This window comes from Microcaecilia unicolor, chromosome 7, assembly GCF_901765095.1.
Source record: "Microcaecilia unicolor chromosome 7, aMicUni1.1, whole genome shotgun sequence".
In the NCBI taxonomy this organism is placed as follows: domain Eukaryota; kingdom Metazoa; phylum Chordata; class Amphibia; order Gymnophiona; family Siphonopidae; genus Microcaecilia; species Microcaecilia unicolor.
In genome coordinates, this window is record NC_044037.1 from 108,555,448 (window position 1) to 108,575,430 (window position 19,983).

Sequence of the window (19,983 nt, forward strand, 5' to 3'; positions counted from 1 at the left end):
TACACCCTCTCCCCAAGATCCAGGCTCCCCATCTCTTTCCCCTCAGTCACTTCTGTCCAAACCCCTCTCAGCCAGTCTCAGTCCCCACCAGTAAGCATTCACCATCCTATCCCTAGATCCCTCAAGTTGGATCCCCCCCAGTTTTTTTATGCCTTCTATTTTTTCTCCAGAGGTTTATTGGTGATGCCACCTTTGGAACAAATATTCTGCTTTCTTCTGGCACCACATAAATCTCAGTTTGAACCACAGTGCCCAAACTCCCATACTGTTTGTTCAGTTTCGTGAGAATAATGTGAATTTGGGCTGTAACAGCTCAAACTTACAGGCAGCTGCATGTGGAAAACACCTATTATGGCTTTAGAGGCAGCAAGTCTCCAGAGGTGGTTAGGGAGCATGTGTATTGGCGGAAGCATCAAGGGACTGCACTATAGAGTCAGTAGGATCCACCACTGCCTAATACCTTGCAATGAAGAATGTAACAGGGTCAGAGTAAACATTAGGCAGACTAGAGTCATCTTAAGCAGCACATCCATAACTGATACAAGTCAGGCCCCATGTAGAAAGGGAGCAGACACTGTAGTACTTGCTGTTTCTCGTGCCAAGTGGGAAAGAGGAAATAGGCTTGCTGCACCGAGGACAGGAGAAGGTCTAGAGGAGAGGAAGCATGATGAAATGAGGCATTAGAATTGCTTGGGCGTGGTGAGAGAAGACACTACAGGAGCTTTCTGGGGATCGTAAGAGGAAATACTATGAAAGCTTTTGGAGGAAGAGATGGCAGGAGTGAACCACAGAAAACAAACACATATAGGAATGAAAGTGAAGTAGACCTCAATTGATTTTCAGAAAGCTTGAGTTCATAAGGTGCTAGCTAGCTAAACTAAAAGCAGACAAGTGATGTGGTTGGATGGGATAGATCCAAGGGTACTGATTGAACTTAGATAAGGTCTGGTGCTCTGCAGCCTGAACTTTTCAATGCTTCCTTGGAGTTGGGGAGTGATCCCCGAAAAACTGGAGAAGGGTGGATGTGGTCCCTCCCCACAAATGCAAACTAAGAAGGAAGTTGTGAATGGAAGTACATAAGTAATGCCACACTGGGAAAAGACCAAGGGTCCATCGAGCCCAGCATCCTGTCCACGACAGCGGCCAATCCAGGCCAAGGGCACCTGGTGAGCTTCCCAAACGTACAAACATTCTATACATGTTATTCCTGGAATTGTGGATTTTTCCCAAGTCCATTTAGTAGTGGTTTATGGACTTGTTCTTTAGAAAACCGTCTAACCCCTTTTTAAACTCTGCTAAGCTAACCGCCTTCACCACGTTCTCCGGCAACGAATTCCAGAGTTTAATTATGCGCTGGGTGAAGAAAAAGTTTGACCTCTAGTGAGTAAATTAATGGAAGACCTGCTAAAAACACAGGACAGCGCAGTTTCTGGAATATAACAGATTGCAGGACTTGATGAGAATACTGGATGAGATTTATTTAGACTTCAGCAAAGGCTTGGACACAATTCCTCCCCCTTCAGCAGCCAGAGCTCTTTCAAGCGGCAGCCGGTATGTCCCCAAATCGACAGACACCAGACCCTGTGAATGCACTTTTCGTGCATGTGCAAACACTGAGCATGTACAGCCTGCCAGCAGCGCATTAACAATGCCATGGACTGTTGCTTGGAAGAGCTGGTCTTCAGCTGGCGAGGCTCAGGGAGCCCTACCTGCTCAGGTCAGCTGAGGGGCAGAGGGCAGACAGCAGGAGCAGGGACGGAGACTAACTAGCAGTCTAACTACAATACTGTTATAACTTCTTGTTCCGCTGACTTTGTGAATGTAGTTATTCTGGTTATAATGGAAGAGATCTGGAGGATGCTCTAAGCTGCTAGAGACACTGTCCTTCATAATGAGGATGTGCTTCAACTCTGGGCACCTCAACATAGCACTACAAGTACTGCCCTTCATGCCTATAGCATTAGGAGAACCGCACTGATGGAAATGCTATCCTTTATTACCAGGACTTGTTTCATTTTGGGGCACAGTCCCTCATAACCATTATGTTCCCTTTCCTTGTTCTCCAGGAATGACAAAATTAAGAAGTCTGGTAGATCTTTATAGTGGAAACAAACTTCCTTCAGCTACAGGAAACAACATAGCATATGACAGCAGAAAAAGACATTAAGTGCCTCAAATAGACTTCATCTGGCTTTTTAATTTAAATTTTTTTTCTTCCTTAAAAACTTTAAAAATAAAGACGCTTTAAAACACAAAAGGAATAACATTTACATATATGAACGTGACATTTGCAGGGTGGTTCTAATGAAGATCTGTTTTTCAGCTGTTGGTGCTGTATTCTTGCTTTACAGGTATCAGTGTGATGTGTGCACGAAGGTCCGCTGACAGTCTGTTTCTCAGCTAGGTGTGTTCTATACTTGCTTTACATCAGTGTATTGCCTGAACAGGGCACCCTGTTGACAATTCTCACAGCAGCACCTCTGATGGATTCACTTTCACACTGATGGCAGTGGAGGATCTTTTGAGAAACTTTATAAACTCTAAAGTATTTCCTCTGCACCGAGATAAAAAGTGTACAGATATAAGGAGAAGAGATAGACAGTTGGCAACTGAATTATTTTTTTAAATGTGACTTTGTGTACTATTGCTGATTTAAAAGGCACAGTTAAATTTTCTACCATTCAAGTTCTGCCTCTGTCTCTCTCAGCGCTATTGGGAAAGATGACTTTCTTGAAGAACGGTAGAGCAGAAAGAAATTTGGCTGTTGTTTGGCAAATGAAGGCCCAGTGCTATGGGGGCTGAATCCCTGCAGGTTGCTGTTCCCCAACGCAGACACGTTTTAGAGGTGGGGCCCCTAGGGAGTCTTCCTCTGCAGATTCTGGGAATTCCAGGATGGGTTCATAGTCCTCACTCTGCTCCTTTAAGAAAAGACAAACAAATAATATATTCTAAACCCAGACTACAATGTTACAGTCTTTCTCAGTGGACAGACATCACACGGTAAGAATTGTTGGGAACTATGACATTGGAAGTAGAAGCCAAAGGTCACATAGTGAGAGGTGGTGGCAAAAGTCGGATCTGCAGGGGCACAGCTTCTGAGGGGTAATTCTGTAAGTTGTGTACGTAAGTGGGAGACAAGCCTATTTCTCACCCACGCTCTACCCATGTGTACGGCCCCTTGCATTTACACGCTAAGGCAACTGTGAGCATATCTTACAGAATAGTGCTGTGTGCACAGCTCGTATTTTTACATTTATGTGCTAGTATTCTACAGCATATGCAAACAAATGGCACCTAACTCAAAGTACCCTGTTGTAGAATGAGGGGCTCGTGACTCGATGCCGAAAGTCACACAATGAGGGCTAGTAGTAATAGTGGGATCAGAACCTGAGATGCTCAAAGCTCTGCGCTTCCAACATGTAGCTCAGGTGTAGCAAGTGGTAGGGTTGTCAACAGTGAAGGGCCAGGTAATAAAAACCCTATTCAGCACAGGGGACGTGCTGAGCTCACCTCTGCTTGGAGTAATGCTGGAATGGGTTCCTCCTTTGTCAGCATGGGAGGATCATCTGTTCCTTCTATCGGCAGGACTCCTCCACCTGTTAAAATGTGAAGCAGATAAACAGTAGATGAGGTGAGAAGAAGGTATTGAAAAGGAAAGCTATTGTATGTGTAGACTAGGGAGAGAGAGAGAAAGAGAGGACGTGCTCGTGAATTACAAATAATAATCAATGTGGGAGCAAGTTTATCAGAGAACACCTATCTGAGAAGCCCAAAATACACCTATTTAAGCCTATTTTATAAAGGCAATACCAATAAAAGGCACCATCTCAAACATGCAAGTACTTCATAGAAATAACGTTATTGAAATAGAAGTGGGACCATCATAACAGAGGCTTTCACATTCTTATACGAGCACTTTGCAAATCTGAATCGCCATCTGTAGCTGTAATCAAGAAAAGCACCAACGTGATCATGGTTTGAGTGCTAGCTCTACTTCAGGCTGTCGACTTTCATAATTCAATTTAATTGCAAAACCTTTTCACCATGCTTCAGCCCAATGACGCTACATTGCAACTGGTGTGAATTCACCGTTGATGGGGAAGTTTGGATCTGACCTCCAATGGATATAGAATTGCAGCTTGTCATTTTACTACTTGCAACTCTATACCATCACATCTGTCCCTGCCCCTCAGTCTACGTCGGCAGGACACAGCGTAAAATGCAGCTTCATCGGAATGAGTGCAGAAGCCAGATTCGCACTCTGAGTGAGGCTGTGCCTCCGGTATCCCATTGGCCTGTTGTGTCAATCTTTGAAATGATATTAAGTGGCGAATCATTGATTCCGTTCCTCCTCCTCACTTGAGTGGCAATCATGAACAGCTACAGACTTTCCACGAGCAGTACTGAGTACATAAACTGAAAACTGTACAAGCTGGACTCAACAAAGCTGTTGAATGGGCAAGCTTTATTATGATTGGTGGACTAGTGGTCACATGCTTGATTCTGATTGGCTCATTTGTATGTATGTTTAAATATTAGCTTGGAAGCCATTTTCCTGCAGTTTCCTGTAGAATCATTAGGCTGAAGCATGTTGAAATGTTTTTGCAAGTACGTAAAAGTTAGGTTGTTTTGCTTTTATGTATTAAATTAAAAAAAAATACTAATTATGCTTTTTTTGTGTGGGAAGGGGCCGCATTGGTGATATCTATTTTATAAAGACAACATGAGCTCCTAGAACCAGCCCCAACAGCACCCAAATGCTGATGTACAAATGTACACCTGCTCTGAAAAAAATGTAAAATTTATGCATGTATTCTGAGTGCACCAGTGTATTTTATAAAATATATGCATACTTCACATGCCATCCATGTTCCGCCCAAACTACACCTCCAGAAACACATATGTAGGCACACTCTTTCCAGTCCCTACCTTTTATACATCATCCACCAGATTCTATATATAGCGCCTAGATTCCGTGCAGAGATACACACGTAACTTAACTGGAGTAAGCAGATAATCAGTGATTTTAACAACATTTAACAAGCAATAATGAGCACTAATTACAATTTATATGCAGAAATCGCTAAGTGTATTTTATAAAGAACTGCGACTAAATTGTAAAGCACGCAATTCAAAATAAATGCACATAGTTTAAAAGAGACATGTTAATAGGCATTTCATGGGCATGTAATTGCAGCATATGCGCTTAGATCTACGTGCAGGGATTTACACCAGGTTTTTACTGGCATAAATGGCTGCACATAGACTTAAGTGCTAAGGTATCGACTAAGCGTAATCTATACACTGCGCCTAAATTTTATAGAATATGCTCAGTTCCGCGTGGAATTTTTAGGCGCCATATATAGAATCTGGCCCCATAGGTGTAGTTTGACTGTTCAATTAGTGGGGACAAGAGGTAAGGAATTCTGATTAGCAGCAGAGACTTCCTTCATAGTGGCACAGGTTTATTTATTTACTCATTTATATTTTGCCTATAACTAAACAAATTACAAATAAAATATACATACTCAACATAAAAAATTGAATTATAAAAAAATAGATGTAATAAAGTAGACAAAATACAGAATAAAATATCACTGTCAAATACTATGGTTTTGCTCCCCTTCCACTCCGCTGAAACTCACTCTCTCTTCCACACATAAACACAATCCTTCCAGGATTGTTGCTACTATCTCAACCATCTCTCCTGCTTAGTTGTAGCTGCAGCAGGGTGACAATAAAATATTTCCAAACCTTTGTATTTTATAACTTTTAACATTTAATCTTTCTAAAATACTTTTCTTTTATCTTTTATTAATTCATTTTTCCTTTTCCCAAACCTCCGCTTCCCTCTTATTTCTAAGTTTCCCTCTTCTGTTACCCATTTTACTCTTGCAGCATTCCTTTTAAATTTTTCCATCAACTTGATGCTTTCCATCGTTTTTCTGTTGCTTCATTTTTTTTTGTTTCCCTTTTCCTTGTGTTTTTTATCCTTCTCATAAGCCATTCTCCCCTCCCATCCTTTCGCACACACCCTTCTTCCCTACCCACACCTTCCCAACCTCATCTTTCCCTCCACCCCTCCCAACTTGCTTCTCTCTCTCTTTTCCACCATCTTTCCTTCCTTCCTCATCTCTCCACTTCTGCCCCTTCCCACTCATCTCTCCTTCTCAACCTTCCTCTCCTTTTGCCTTTTCCCATCTCTCTTCCCTCCACCATCTCTCTCTCCTTTATCTCCCCCTGTGAAAAATGAGGATGAAGATAAGTATGCAGATGATATTGGTAAGTCGGGACACAATTATGATTCCAAAAGACATATTACTATTAAAAATCTGTGAATCCATGAAGACAAGGCTAACTCCCTGAGGAATTTAAATACCAATTCTGTCCACTATGAACCTACAGCAAAAGCCACGCAGGGGATCACATGATGCACTAAGCTGGGAAGCAGTGTTTCTCCTGAGTCCTCTCTCAGTTCTAATGTATTGGACAGAATTCTGCATCAAATTGCTGGAAGTCTCACCCTATCGTTGCTCTACTGTGCATGGACTAATATCTCTGCAAAGTGTGACTTAATGGTGATCAGCGAAAAAGGATAAAGATAAACCACATCTGCAATCTGTGGAGAACCTAACATGGCAGACCTAGCTGGTGAGTGACGCAGGGATACAAAAACTTACTGATGAACTAGTACAAGCTCTTGAAGTCAGACTTAACACCATTGACACTATTGATGGTAATGTGCAGTCACTAACTCAACTGGTTTCGGATTTTAATAGGCAGTTTACAGACCTGGAGAAATTACACAAATCTACAAGCTGGCTACAAATATAAGCTTCATGATTTGGAAAACTGGTCTACAAGAAACAACACAAGACTAATGGCCTCCAAGAGACCCTAAGGAATATTAAGCTCTTGTTTTTTTGGCTTTCCATGGTATTACTTAAGAATGCAAATTTGGGCCCTATCCACATTAGGTGGGCTCACTGCATGGGAAAGCAGGCATATGGGGCAGTTAAACAATGAGCAGTCATTGCTAGGATTTTAAACTTTGCTCATAAATTGCTGTTACTACATAACTATAGGAAGTTAAAGGAGTTAAGAACATAAGCATTGCCATACTGGGACAGACGGAAGGTCCATCAAGCCCTGTTTCCAACAGTGGCCAATCCAGGGAAGTCGCCTCACCAATTTGCTTCATTTCTTTAAAGGCGTGAATAAACATGTGGATAAAGGTAAGTGGGTTGATGCAGTGTATTTAGATTTTCAGAAAGCTTTTGACAAAGTTCCTCATGAGAGACTCATGAGAAAAGTTTTAAGAAGTCATGGGATAGGAGGCAATGGCCTTCTGTGGATTATGAATTGGTTATTGGACAGAAAACAGAGGGTAGGGCTAAATAGCCATTTTTCTCCGTGGAGGAGGGTGAATAGTGGAGTGCCACAGGGATCTGTACTGGGACTGGTGCTATTTAACATATTTATAAATGATCTGGAAATTGGAACGACAAGTGAGGTGATTACATTTGCAGATGACACAAAACTATTCAAAGTTGTCAAAACACATGCAGATTGTGAAAACTTGCAGGAAAACCTCAGGAAACTGGAAGACTTGGCATCCAAATGGCTGATGAAATTTAATGTGGGCAAATGCAAAGTGATGTACATTGGGAAGAATAATCCGTATTATAGTTACCTGATGCGGGGTCCACCTTAGGAGTCAGCACCCAGGAAAAAGATCTAAGTGTCATTGTAGACAATACACTGAAAGCTTCTGCCCAGTATGCAGCAGCAGCAGCCAAAAAAAGCAAACAGGATGTTAGGAATTATTAGGAAAGGGATGCAAAATAAGACCAAGAATATTATGAGGCCTCTGTATCATTCCATAGTGCGACCTCATCTTGAGTATTGTGTTCAGTTCTGTTCTCTGTATCTCAAAAAAGATATAGTGGAATTAGAAAAGGTTCAAAGAAGAGCGACCAAAATGATAAAGGGGGTGAGAACTCCTCTCATATAAGGAAAGGCTAAAGAAGTTAGGGATCCTCAGCTTGGAAAAGGAGAGGGGATATGACTGAGGTCTACAAAATCCTGAGTGGAGTAGAATGGGTAAAAGTGAATTGATTTTTCACTCTTTCAAAAAGTACAAAGACCAGGGGACACTCAGTGAGATTACATGGAAATACTTTTAAAACAAATAGGAATAATTATTTTTTCACTTAAAGAATAATTAAGCTCTGAAACTTGCTGGCAGAGGAAGTGGTAAAAGGGGTTAGCTTACCTGGGTTTAGAAAGGGTTTGGACAAATTCCCGGAGTAAAGGTCCATAGTCTATTATTGAGATGGATCCACTACTTGTTCCGGGATTGGTAGCATGAAATGTTTCTACTAATTAGGTTTCTGCCAGGTACTTGTGACCTGAATTGGCCACTGTTGGAAGCAGGATACTGGGCTAGATGGACCACTGGTCTGACACAGTATGGCTATTCTTATGCCACAAGTACCTGGCAAGATCCCAGAACAGTAAAACAGATTTTATGCTGCTTATCTAAGAAATAAGAAGTGGATTTTCCCAAGTCCATCTTAATAATGGCTTATAGATTTTTCTTTTAGGAAATTATCCAAACCTTTTTTAAACCTTGCTAAGCTAACTGCTTTTACTATATTCTCTAGCAACGAATTCCTGAGTTTAATTACATGTTGAGTGAAGAAATATTTCTCCAGTTTGTTTTAAATTTACTACTTGGTAGCTCCATTGTGTGCCCCCTATTTCTACTATTTTTGGAAAGAGTAAACAAACAATTCATCTCTACCCGTTCCACTCCACTCAGTATTTTACAGACCTCTATCATATATCCCCCTTAGCCATCTCTTCTCCCAGCTGAAGAACCCTAGCCGCTTTAGCCTTTCCTCATAGGGAAGTTGTCCCATCTCCTTTATCATTTTCATCACCCTTCTCTGTACCTTTTATAATTCTGCTATATCTTTCTTGAGGTGCGGTGACCAGAATTGCACACAGTATCTGAGGTGCGGCACACCATGGAACGATACAAAGGCATTATAACATTTCATTTTTGTTTTCCATTCTCTTCGTAATAATTCCTAACATTCTATTTGCTTTCTTAGCCGCCACTGCGCACTGTGTAGAGGATTTCAATGTATCATCAATGTGGAACTGTGCATCACGTAACTATAGTTTGGGTTTCTTTGTCTCACATGCATCACTTTGCACTTGCTCATATTAAATTTCATATGCCATTTGGATGCCCAATTTCCCAGTCTCGTAAGGTCCTCTTACAATTTTTCACAATCCTCTTGCGATTTAACAACTTTGAATAAAATGTTTTCATCAGCAAATTTAATTACCACTAGTTATTCCAATCTCTAGATCATTTACAAATATGTTAAAAAGCAGTGGTCCAAGAATATAAAACAAGATGGTCTCCTTACTACTAAAAAGGCAGGTTCACAGCAGAATATGTTTTGTGACAACTCCGTGGTCCCAAGTCTTTGTATTCTTTCAAAGCCTCAGCTGCCCCATTACAAAAAAAAGAGATCCAAACTGCTAAACGTAATTATCTCCTTAACTTTCTCAGAGATTCCAACTGCCCTGCTAGGGAACTGTTTAAAATTATTTCATGCCTTACCAACCAACCGCTCTTTCCTAACTCTACTCTCTCATTTATTCCTACCACAGATAGAATGGTAATTTCTTTCTCAAAGCTACCCAATTATTTGCTACTCTGCCGTCTCCAAATGCCACTGTATCCTCAGCTTCCTTTGATCCCCCTACCAGCACAGGTTCATGTGCCACTTTGACTTCTTTTGTTATACCATCCCTCACTGCTTTTTCCAATTTACTTAAACATATGCGCTTACAACATGCTTGCTTGAGCCGCTTCCTTCTTCTTGGTTAAAAATCCCTCGTCATGGTCTTGAACCTTTTCTACTTCATTTGGTCGTTTTGGGACCCTTTTACAAAGGCGTGCAAGGGGCTATGCACATGCAGTGTTTGTCAAATCAGCATTACCGCCCGGCTAGCGTGTGTGCCTGGTGGTAATTCAGAGTTTGGCATGTGCCAAAAACACATGGTAGAAAATAATTCTGTTTTCTAATGCGGAGGTGCTCCGGGTTGTAATCAGCAGTTGGTGTGCGCTGGACGGTTACTGTGCGGGTAACTCATGAGCCCTTACCGCTAAGTCAATGGGTGGTGTTAAGGGGTCAGGCAATAAATAGGCGCGCGCTGGTTTTCATTTTGCCACACGTCTATTTCCCGGCCTCCCCCCCCCCCCCCCCCCAAAAAAAAAAAAAACTTTTTTCCAGACATGCTGGAGACATGGTCCAGCGCTTGTCCAATACACGCGACTACTGCAGCCCACTTTTTGGCGCGCCTTTGTAAAAGGGCCCCTTTGAGTCTTCCCTCTGATACTGTCCCTCATAGTTGGAAAAAAGCAGTAGTCTTTCCAGTGCTGAAAAATTCCACTGCTTCGCTGATTCTAAGGTTACAGACAAACTTGTCTTCAATCAATTTGCATCATTCACTGACAATAATTCTACTTTGCAACCCAGACAATCAGGTTTCTAAGCACACCACAGCACAGAGACAACTGTTGCCTGTTTACTTAGCAAACTTCATTCTATTCTTGACAAAGGTTTGGTGACTCTTCTTGTTTCTATTGACCTATCCTCTGCTTTCGATTTAGTTGACCACTTGCTTTTGATTACTCGCTTGCAAGCAATTTGAGTAGGAGGTTCTGTCTTGGCTTGGTTCTCTTCTTATCTTTCTGATCGATCTTTCACAGTAGTTACCCCCTCCTTTCAGTGGGGGGTCCTCCAGCAATTTGTTCTTTCCCCTCTACTCTTCAACACTTTCTTAAGCCCCCTCGCAACCCTGCTTCAGGATCACAACATTCGTTTCTTTTCTACGCTGATGATATTCTTCTTATTTATCCCACTTCTTTGGTTTCTACGGATTTTGGTCCTCTTTATAAAGTAACTCAGGTTCAAATAGGTGGGAAAATGTGGGATACAAATACAACAAATAAATAAAAATATAACTGGCTTTCTGCATATAGACTTGTACTGAACCCATCCAAAACCACAGCTTGCTAGGTGTCTGGTTCCTACCCTTTCCCCTCGCTACCTCTTACTTTTTCAACACATCTTTAGTAACAGTTTCATCATTTTGTTACCTGGGGGTTATCACTGATTCACAGCTAACTTTTGAGTTTCAGATTTCTAAGATTGTCCAACTCAAATTTTGTTTTGGCTTTGATCTATTAGTAAGTTTCTTGATTTCACAGAAATGCATACTTTTATTCACACATTCATTGTATCACGACTTGATTACTGTAACTCAGTTTATGCAGGTATTACTTCGGTTCAACAGAATCATCTTCAAACTCTTCATAACTCAGCAGCACGCCTTTTCTGAAAGCAAAAAAATCTGACCATGTCATTCCTCTCTTTCTTCAGTTTCCTTGGTTGCCTTTTCCTTATCATGTCTGGTTCACAATATTGATTCTTGCTCACAAGGTACTCCGTTCTGGTTTCCCCTCCTATCTTTCCTGTGTTATAATTCCCTACACTCCTTCCCGATCACTTCATTCCTTGGATGCACATCACTTGGTTCTTCACTCTCCAAGATCAGCCTATCATGAATCCAAGCGGACTTCAGCTATTTTTTAGCCCCTAAGCTTTGGAACAACCTACCCCCAAGCCCTCAGATCAGAACTCTCCTTTCCTAAATGTAAAACTCTACTTAAGAGCCATTTTTTTCAACTTGCATTTAATTTGTCCGCTGACAGCTTGTCCCATTAGCCATGCAGAAGTGCAGAATTGAATGACTGCTTTAACGTTTATTTTTTTTAATGCTTGTGTTATGCATGATCTTGCTCGACTGCTTACCTTTCCTATCCAAGTAATGTATTTATTTTCTTTATCTTATTTTAAGTTATTTTAACTTTAATTTTTTAAAAATTTTGTTAACTGCTTTGACCTATTACTGTAAAGGCGGTATATCAAATAAAAGTAAACAAACTATACTCTACTTACATCATTGAACAATCTTGATGCAAACATTTACAGCACCTCTACAGCTGGTATAAGTGATCATGTTTAAATTATACACATGCTTTTGAACAGTTACGCTAGTATTCTCTAAAGAAAAGTAGGCAGCTACTTTTAACTATAGAATAGGTGTCAAATAGGTGCACTGTTATAGAATTACCCTCCATGTACCCACGAGTGTGGGTTTTCAGCGGAATTTCTGCTGCATGACCCACAGTCAAGAACTGTCACTACAGTGACTAAGCAAAGGGAACAGGAAAGAGATATAAAACAGAAGAAAACCCCCAGATAGCTGTGACTGAAGACCTGTGATATGAGATCCCGGCCCTGGCCCCCACTGGAGCAAAATGAGAGAGTTTCCAGGCAAAGAGTACAGAAGCAGAAGCTGGAGTGAGAGAACTAAAGGATTACAATTCGCAAATACCAACTGTCAAAAAAAGTTGAATTTCTGAAAGAAAAGGAACAAGTCAGGGCGAACTGAGACAGAAGGTCAAACCTGAGAATATCTGGAATACTAGAAGGAGCTGGCATGCTGGATTCAATACATTATATCAAAGTATTGTTATGGACCTGTTTTACACATGAATCAGCTCCCAAAATATGAGACTCAGATCACGAGAGAATGAAAAAACAAGAGCCATTAACAGTAAAATGCTGTGATTTCAAGACAGAGAAATACAAATCCAACTTGCAAGACAATCTGGCCAAATACCCCCCAGGAGAGTAATAGTTATCCCAGACCAAAGTTCAGATTCAAGGTCTCAAGGACAGATTGCTGCTACTGTCATTTGCTGCTGCAAGAATGGTGATGGTGGCAGCAGCATTGGGGGGGGGGGGGGGGGGGGGAGGCTGAGGAGATTCCTTCCCTCCAAATGGTTAAATTGAAGTTGGGATTCCTCTGTGACCGGTACAGACTCAAAACACTTTGCCTTGATAAGCTGGATTCTTACAAGCAAATGCGGACTTATTTTCTGCAGTCTTCCTAAAGGTGGGGAGGGATTGAACAGTCGAACAGCTGAGGTATTACTGATTTGCGGGGATGAGTATTCTGTGTTGCGGTGGTGGGCCAATGGCCTATTGAGTAGAGGATGTGCCAGCAGGGAGGTGGGAGGGGCAACTGAATATTTTTAATCACTGTTTATTGAGCTTTTGTATTTGATTGGGCACTGAAGGAACAACTGTTGTTATCTGGTTTATAAATCAACTAAAAAAGTTAATCAAAATGCTACAGGAACAGTATCTGGTCTCTGGCAAAACTAACCCTCCTGGAAAACAGAGGTCCAATCCAGTGGCGATCCTAGCCTGCATGACACCCGGGGCGGATCGCCAATGCGCCCTCCCCCCCGGGGTGCAGCGTGCCCCCCCCTGGCGAAATGACACCTCCCCCCCCTGGCGAAATGACACCCCCCCCCGGGTGCACGCCGCTGGGGGGGGGGGGGGGGTGCCGCTGCGCGCGCCTGTCAGCTGAGTTCGCTGACTTTGCTGCAGCTCCCTCTGCCCCGGCCGGAACAGGAAGTAACCTGTTCCGGGGCAGAGGGAGCTGCAGCGAAGTTAGCAAACTCAGCTGACAGGCGCGCGCCGCAACACCCCCCAGCGGCGTGCACCCGGGGCGGACCGCCCTCACCGCCACCCCCTTGCTACGCCACTGGTCCAATCAAAGGCATTTATCTGGGGAGCAGTATCTACTCCTGGACTATCCCTGAATTTTCAGTACCATTATCCGGAAAATGCAGGAGAAATTAACTACCAACTGCAGCGGCACTATCCGGAATGTGCTGGGACGGTCTACGGGTGGAGTTAGGGCAGTCACCAGTGTTAATCTGGTTAGTAGTGATATTCAGTCTAGTAACTGTATAAAGTCAGTCTGTATAAAGACCGGACAGCAAAAGGGCTGTGTTAATTTTATTCAGTTAGTTATCCGGATAGTGGACTGAAATCGTCGGTATCTGGACAGCGCTGGTGGTCATTGCTGAACAGAGATAATCAGTGCCGGCTACTTTCTGAGAGAGAACTAAATGCCCGGATTTCTGTGCTCCCCATTTGCTGGTCTTGTAAGTTATCAAGAGAAAAAAATCCACCGAAGGTGGAGGAACATACCACTATGAAAAACCAAAGGGCAAAAACAGAAGAGTGGGCACCTTTCAGTAGAAGATATATTGATTCACAACGTTGTTGAGCTGAAAGGTCACTCTTGAAAGGTGCCTTTTTTCTGACTCCATACACTAAGAGCCATTCAGGTCGTCTGTCTGATTTCAGGCAAATTTGTGGCTACACTTCTTCAGACTTCTGAAATAATGAAACACCACATGCACTGTGTGTTCAGTCTCAGAGGTGTTTTTATCACAATAAACTTTCTACCTATTTGGATGTTACGCCTCCTTGGTTTTGTGTTGGAAGTGTCATCAGATACCCTAGCAACCAAAACGTTCTCACACCTGATTATTTATTGTACGGGTTGGAGGTCTGGCACTGCATTAGCACACTGCTGCAACTAAGGGCAGCGAGTTATCAAGTCAAAGATGGGCCAAATGCCAAAAGACAGGTATCAATTGAAACTGTTGGACTTCATGATCTCTCTAGCATTAAAACCAGTTATAACTAATTGGAAGGAACAATTCCACACTGAACGGTTGGCTATATGTGGTGGAATGATGTTTGTTTTATTCTTTGATATGAATGGTTGCAGTGGAACACAAGGTGATACTGAAGTAGTTTCACTGGTTTGTGGTCTTTAGTTATGAACGAAATTTTGTAAAATGTTGAGGTCTGCTGACATATTTAGTTATGCGGTTACCATTCTGTGTTGTATTTAACTGTTTTTTCTTTAATTTAAATTTGTGGGAAAACAAAAATACATAGTTGAACCTAAAATCTACAAGTTTCCCAGTAGAAGGCATCCATAGAAATCAAACAAAATAAAACATGGAAAAGAAAATAAGATGATACCTATTTTATTGGACATAACTTAATACATTTCTTGATTAGCTTTCGAAGGTTGCCCTTCTTCGTCAGATCGGAAATAAGCAAATGTGCTAGCTGACAGTGTATATAAGCAGGGGCGTATCTGCGTGGGGCCACAGGGGCCTGGGCCCCCGCAGATTTCGCCCTGGCCCCCCTCCCCGCCGTCAACCCTCCCCCGCTGCTTACTTTTGCTGGCGGGGGGCCCCAACCCCCGCCAGCCGAGGTCCGACCCGCAATCTCCATATTTCGTCTTCCTCCGTGGCCATGTGCTTCAAGGAAGTAACGCTGCAGTGCTGATTGGTTGAATCCAGTTCGGCGGCGGGGGGGGGAGGGAGGCAAAAATGTGCCCCCCCTCTCTGGCTCTGGCCCCCCCCTACCGCCGGATTCCAGATACGCCCCTGTATATAAGAAGGCAAAAATGGAGAAATGATGGCTGCTCTTCTGGGGTAAAGTCACAAAGGGAAGAATTCTACAACTGGGCAGCTCCAATTAGGCAGCCTGAGGATGTGCGATGAAAGCCTATTCTGTAAAGGCATCTGGGCAGTACAGAATACTAGTGTAACCCAGTATCAGCACCCCTTACATTTATTCGCTGCAGTTACACCAGCCACAGATCTGGTATAAATGCAGCTGCGTATATATGGCAGGAATACATATAACTTAAGAGTATTCTGTAAATCATGAACATAAGTGGGAGCCCTCCCATGTCCTACCCATATATACAACCCCCTTGCATTTATGCACTATGACACTTACGTGTGCCATTACAGAATGGCATTTAGGAGCCCTACTGGCACTTTAATGAGTAAGGGTACACTTATCTGTGTACTGTACATACTTAAATATAAACAGAGATTTTGAGGCCAAACAAATGGCCATACTGAAAATGGCTACAGTAAGACTGTTTTTGAAGCTGGCAGCAGCCCTTTTCAGAATGGAGACTGCACGGGCAGGAACATAGGAGGATCGCTCCTGCCCCAGCTCACTAGTGGACCACCAGGGCTGTAAGGTAGGCCCAAGGAGGGGCCTACAGTGGGTCTTGGAGAGGGGGTTTCCTCTTTACAATGGGGGGAGTGAGTGGTGAGTAGGCGTTTCCAGTTTGGGGGGGGGGGGCTGGTGGCAGAGCCAGTCACAGCAGAACACCTCAGGAAAGGGAGGGAACGAAAGAGAGAGAGGATCAGATCCGCTTTCGATTAGTGTTCTTTGTCCTACTGCTACCGTTCCCTTGTGGTGTGTCATGGGGAAGAGGAAAGGGGTTTCTCGGGTTCAACCTCCAGCTGCTCCGAAGCAATTCAATCAAGATGCAATTCTGCATCATGAAGGACTCCACTGCTGACATCGGGAGAGAAGCCTGAAGATTCAGCCGACCTCAGTGCAGATCAAGCTTTGTTGAGCCTAAATCAAAGGCCAATGCCTCCACAACCCGGAAGTAGAATACAACAAGAGAAAGCTGAAGATCTGCTATCAAGTTCGCAGCAGTCAGCCTAGGAGGGATGCCTGGTTGGGACTCTCATGAGGAGGACCTAGATGTGAAATGAAAATCTGATACTTGCTCTACTGAAGAAGAGGTGAGAGCTTCCGGAGATAATAACTTTACGTTTGGGAAGATTCAAAACCCGGCTATTCTGGCGATGGATGCCAACCTTATAACAGCTTCTTCTATACTGAAAACTGATTGTAAAGCTATTGTTGATAAGGAACAAGAAAATGGAGAGTTGTTGATTCCATCAGAGACAATGCCCCCTATTGTGAGTGCGCAATACCTCAACCTAGGAAGTTCTACCCCTAAGGTTACAGGAAGACCATCAGGAGATATGACCTTAACAGATGTTTTGGAAAGCTCTGAAGAGGTCATCATGGACAGAACAACTCTGCTATTGACTTTTGCCTTGGAACATGATAGAGATTTTTAATTCAAGACTACCTCTGCTTCAGAAAGCAGGTAAAAGCCTGGCTTTTCTCCCAAGCCTTTAATACATAGGGTGACTTACTATACACCCATTCTGCACCCAGACTAGCTTGCTACACACTCTGTAACTTACACCAGTTCCTTATATCTTGATTAACTGGACAAAGAGCTTGCCTTTAGTTTAGCCACCCATTTATTTATCCCAAATGACTCGGTACCACCCATCTTGTCCCCATCTAGGTATCTGTACTTGGCCCCTCAGCTATATGGTAAGCTGTATTGTAGAAAAGCATTAGTATCATAGCAATGTTATTTGAATTTCTAATTGTGTAATTATTAGAGATAGTCCATCACTATTATGCATATTATATCTCTGTTATTTGAATTTCAGTGCTGTTGAATGTGTATATTTTTGATCCTGTTTCATGGTAGTCTTATTATTCGGTTTCAATTTGTTTTCAAGTTTTCCTCTTTCACTGTATTTGTGTTTATACATGTACATTTTACTATTGTTATGATGTTAACAAAATTGTAAGTTTGATGTTAAACTGTACCTGCTGTACACCGCCTTGGGTGAATCTCTTCATAAAGGCGGTTAATAAATCTCAATAAATAAATAAATAAATAAATATTGCATGTTTACTTTAAACATATCAATGAGCAGTCTTTGGGCTCTAATGTTCACTTGTTTCCTGATATATCTCAGGTTTCACAGAGGCGTAGAAAGAACTTCTTGTCTCTTCACCCAAGAGTCCTTGCCCTAGGAGCCACTTTTGTTTTGATATTTCCTGCTTAGTGTTGTATTTCATATGGTGGTAAGAATTTTTTCTTTTTTGAGCCTAAGGAACTCATTTGAATTTCTAGTGGCTAGAGAAGAAGTTGTTGTTACAACCCATTTTGAGGAGCCTGTCTTAAGTTAGCACATTCCAGCAGTCTGGCAGTTTGAGATGCGTTTCTGCTTTGTGGTTTTGTTTATTATTTCCTGAGTTACTTTCATTCTATGACCCCTTAATATCGTGGCCTAAATAATGTTTGTTTAATTTCTTGAGGGAAATATCACAAGATTTTTGTTTCCTTCTTAGTTTTCTGGATCTGTTGTCAAGTTTTTGCTTGATTTATTATGTCAAACTCTTGATAAAAAATAAAAATAACCATCAGCTACATTAATAAACGTATTATTACTTTTCCTTCTGACCTGATGAAGAGTGGATAACTCTCAAAATTTTAGTCTCACAGTCCAATAAGAAGGTCTCTCTACAACTTGTTTGTTGCACATTCTTTCTTCGTATCCAAGTGAAGTAATTTGGGAACCACAATTCTTTAATAAACTCAAAGTCCGTAATCTGGATCAGGAAAAACTATATAGTCCTCCAGAATGTATGCCTCCCACCCCCAAGGGCCCCAGAGTCATGTACTCACCCTCCTCCTGCCCCAGCAGAGGGGGCTGCTGTGAATCCTCTGCCCTCAGCTCCACCAATGAGGCAGGGGTCTCTGTCCGACTCTGCTCAGGAGAGGGGCTGGGGCTGGAGTCCCCCTTGTGCCCTGAGGCTTCTGACAGTGAACTCTGGTTGCTGTTCTCATCTTACGAGGTCAGGAGTGGACAATAAAAAATGAAAACAAGAATAACATCAAGCAGAAAATTAGAAACAATAAATCCTGTTTCTCTCCATTGCAATACTGAAAGGTAAACATTATCTAAAGAGACACCCCTTGAGTCCCGTCACATCTGGGGTGTACTAAATAACAGAGGGAGAGCAGTGCCTCTCCTCAGCTGTATTCTTGGAAATTCATTACAAATTTCACATTCATTTTGATTTAGTTAACCAAGGTATGCTATGGATTTTTCTGTTTTGTTAACTATTAATGTTCCCCCCTCCTCCTGACACACACACCTGCTCCATCTGTGGGATCAGGAATTTGCTCTCCTTAAAACAAGAAAAGAGAATATATAATTGACTGTTCAATATTTGGCTCCTGACAATCTCCTTTTTTATTCTTCTGTTTCTTTTTTCTTCCTTAATACTGTGTTTCACCCCAGCCCAGGAGGTGCTTATCTTCAGTGCAAAAGGCCATACAAAGACTTCCCTTAACATCAAGTGAGTTTGTTATACAGGTCTTATCCTTTCTAAAGATCATGGGGTCAGAACTAAATGTTGTCTGCTTGTATTGAGACTGTGACCAACTTGCTTAGTAGTAGTACCACGAGACTACAGGTAGAGGTCACGGCAGCCACTTTTAACAGGTGCTGTGAGAGGCAGCAACAAGTGGGTTCGCTCCTGCTCAACCACCACTAGATCACCAGACCTCTTCAGGTAGGCCTGCTATGACTTCGGGGGTGGGGGGGGGGGGGGTGGGGGGGGGGGGGTGGGGGGGGGGCTGACCTTTGCTAGAGGGGGTGTCAGCCTTTGCTTGGGGGAGCTGAAAAGGAGTGGGATCAGTACTTTGCTCAGGGGACAGGAGGGAGGGATGATTACTACTTTGCTTGGGGGTGGCTAGGAGGGAGGGGTGATTATTACTTTGCTTGGATGGGAGAGAGGAAGGAAATACAACTATACTGGGGGGGGGGGGGGAGGAACTGTGGACTGCACTTATGAGGTCCTGGCCGATATTCAGCTAAGACCTGTGTAAGTATCATATGTGGGACCCAGCTGAATATTGGCTGGGACTCACGTAAGTTTGGGCGGCCAAGAGAAGACTTGGATATTTGATGCTGGTTCCCAGTCATAACCTGGCATCAACTATTCAGGGCTAATTTAGCCAACAATGGTCAATGTAAAAAAATGATGACCTCCTCCCTCCCCGGCCAAATATTGATTGGTATATATGGAAAAATGTACATGAATAAAACCCCAAAATCTTCATACCTCAAAAAATAAAATAAAAAATATTTAAAAATTCACTTCCAACTAAATCAGCACATTAGCCAAATATTATAAAAAACAATCACACCATGTAGCAGTCTAACAAACTTTCAACCACATAACTGCAACATCTCTAAATATCTCTCTCCTAGTCCATATGACCCAGAACTGGTGAAAACACGTCAACTAG

At 42.5% G+C, this 19,983-nt stretch overlaps 1 protein-coding gene across 1 annotated transcript in view; it reads right to left on the minus strand.

The window, feature by feature from the left end:
• Positions 1-2,177: 2,177 nt before the first annotated feature.
• BCL7C (BAF chromatin remodeling complex subunit BCL7C) overlaps positions 2,178-19,983 on the minus strand; it is a 39,941-nt gene continuing 22,135 nt past the window's right edge. Inside the window, exons 4-6 of the mRNA XM_030210430.1 lie at positions 18,352-18,513; positions 3,511-3,596; positions 2,178-2,918 (exon numbers count right to left, since the gene is read on the minus strand). Of these exons, the coding sequence (XP_030066290.1) occupies positions 2,790-2,918; positions 3,511-3,596; positions 18,352-18,513 (377 nt within the window). The 3' untranslated portion in view covers positions 2,178-2,789. The remainder of the gene's footprint in view (positions 2,919-3,510; positions 3,597-18,351; positions 18,514-19,983) is intronic.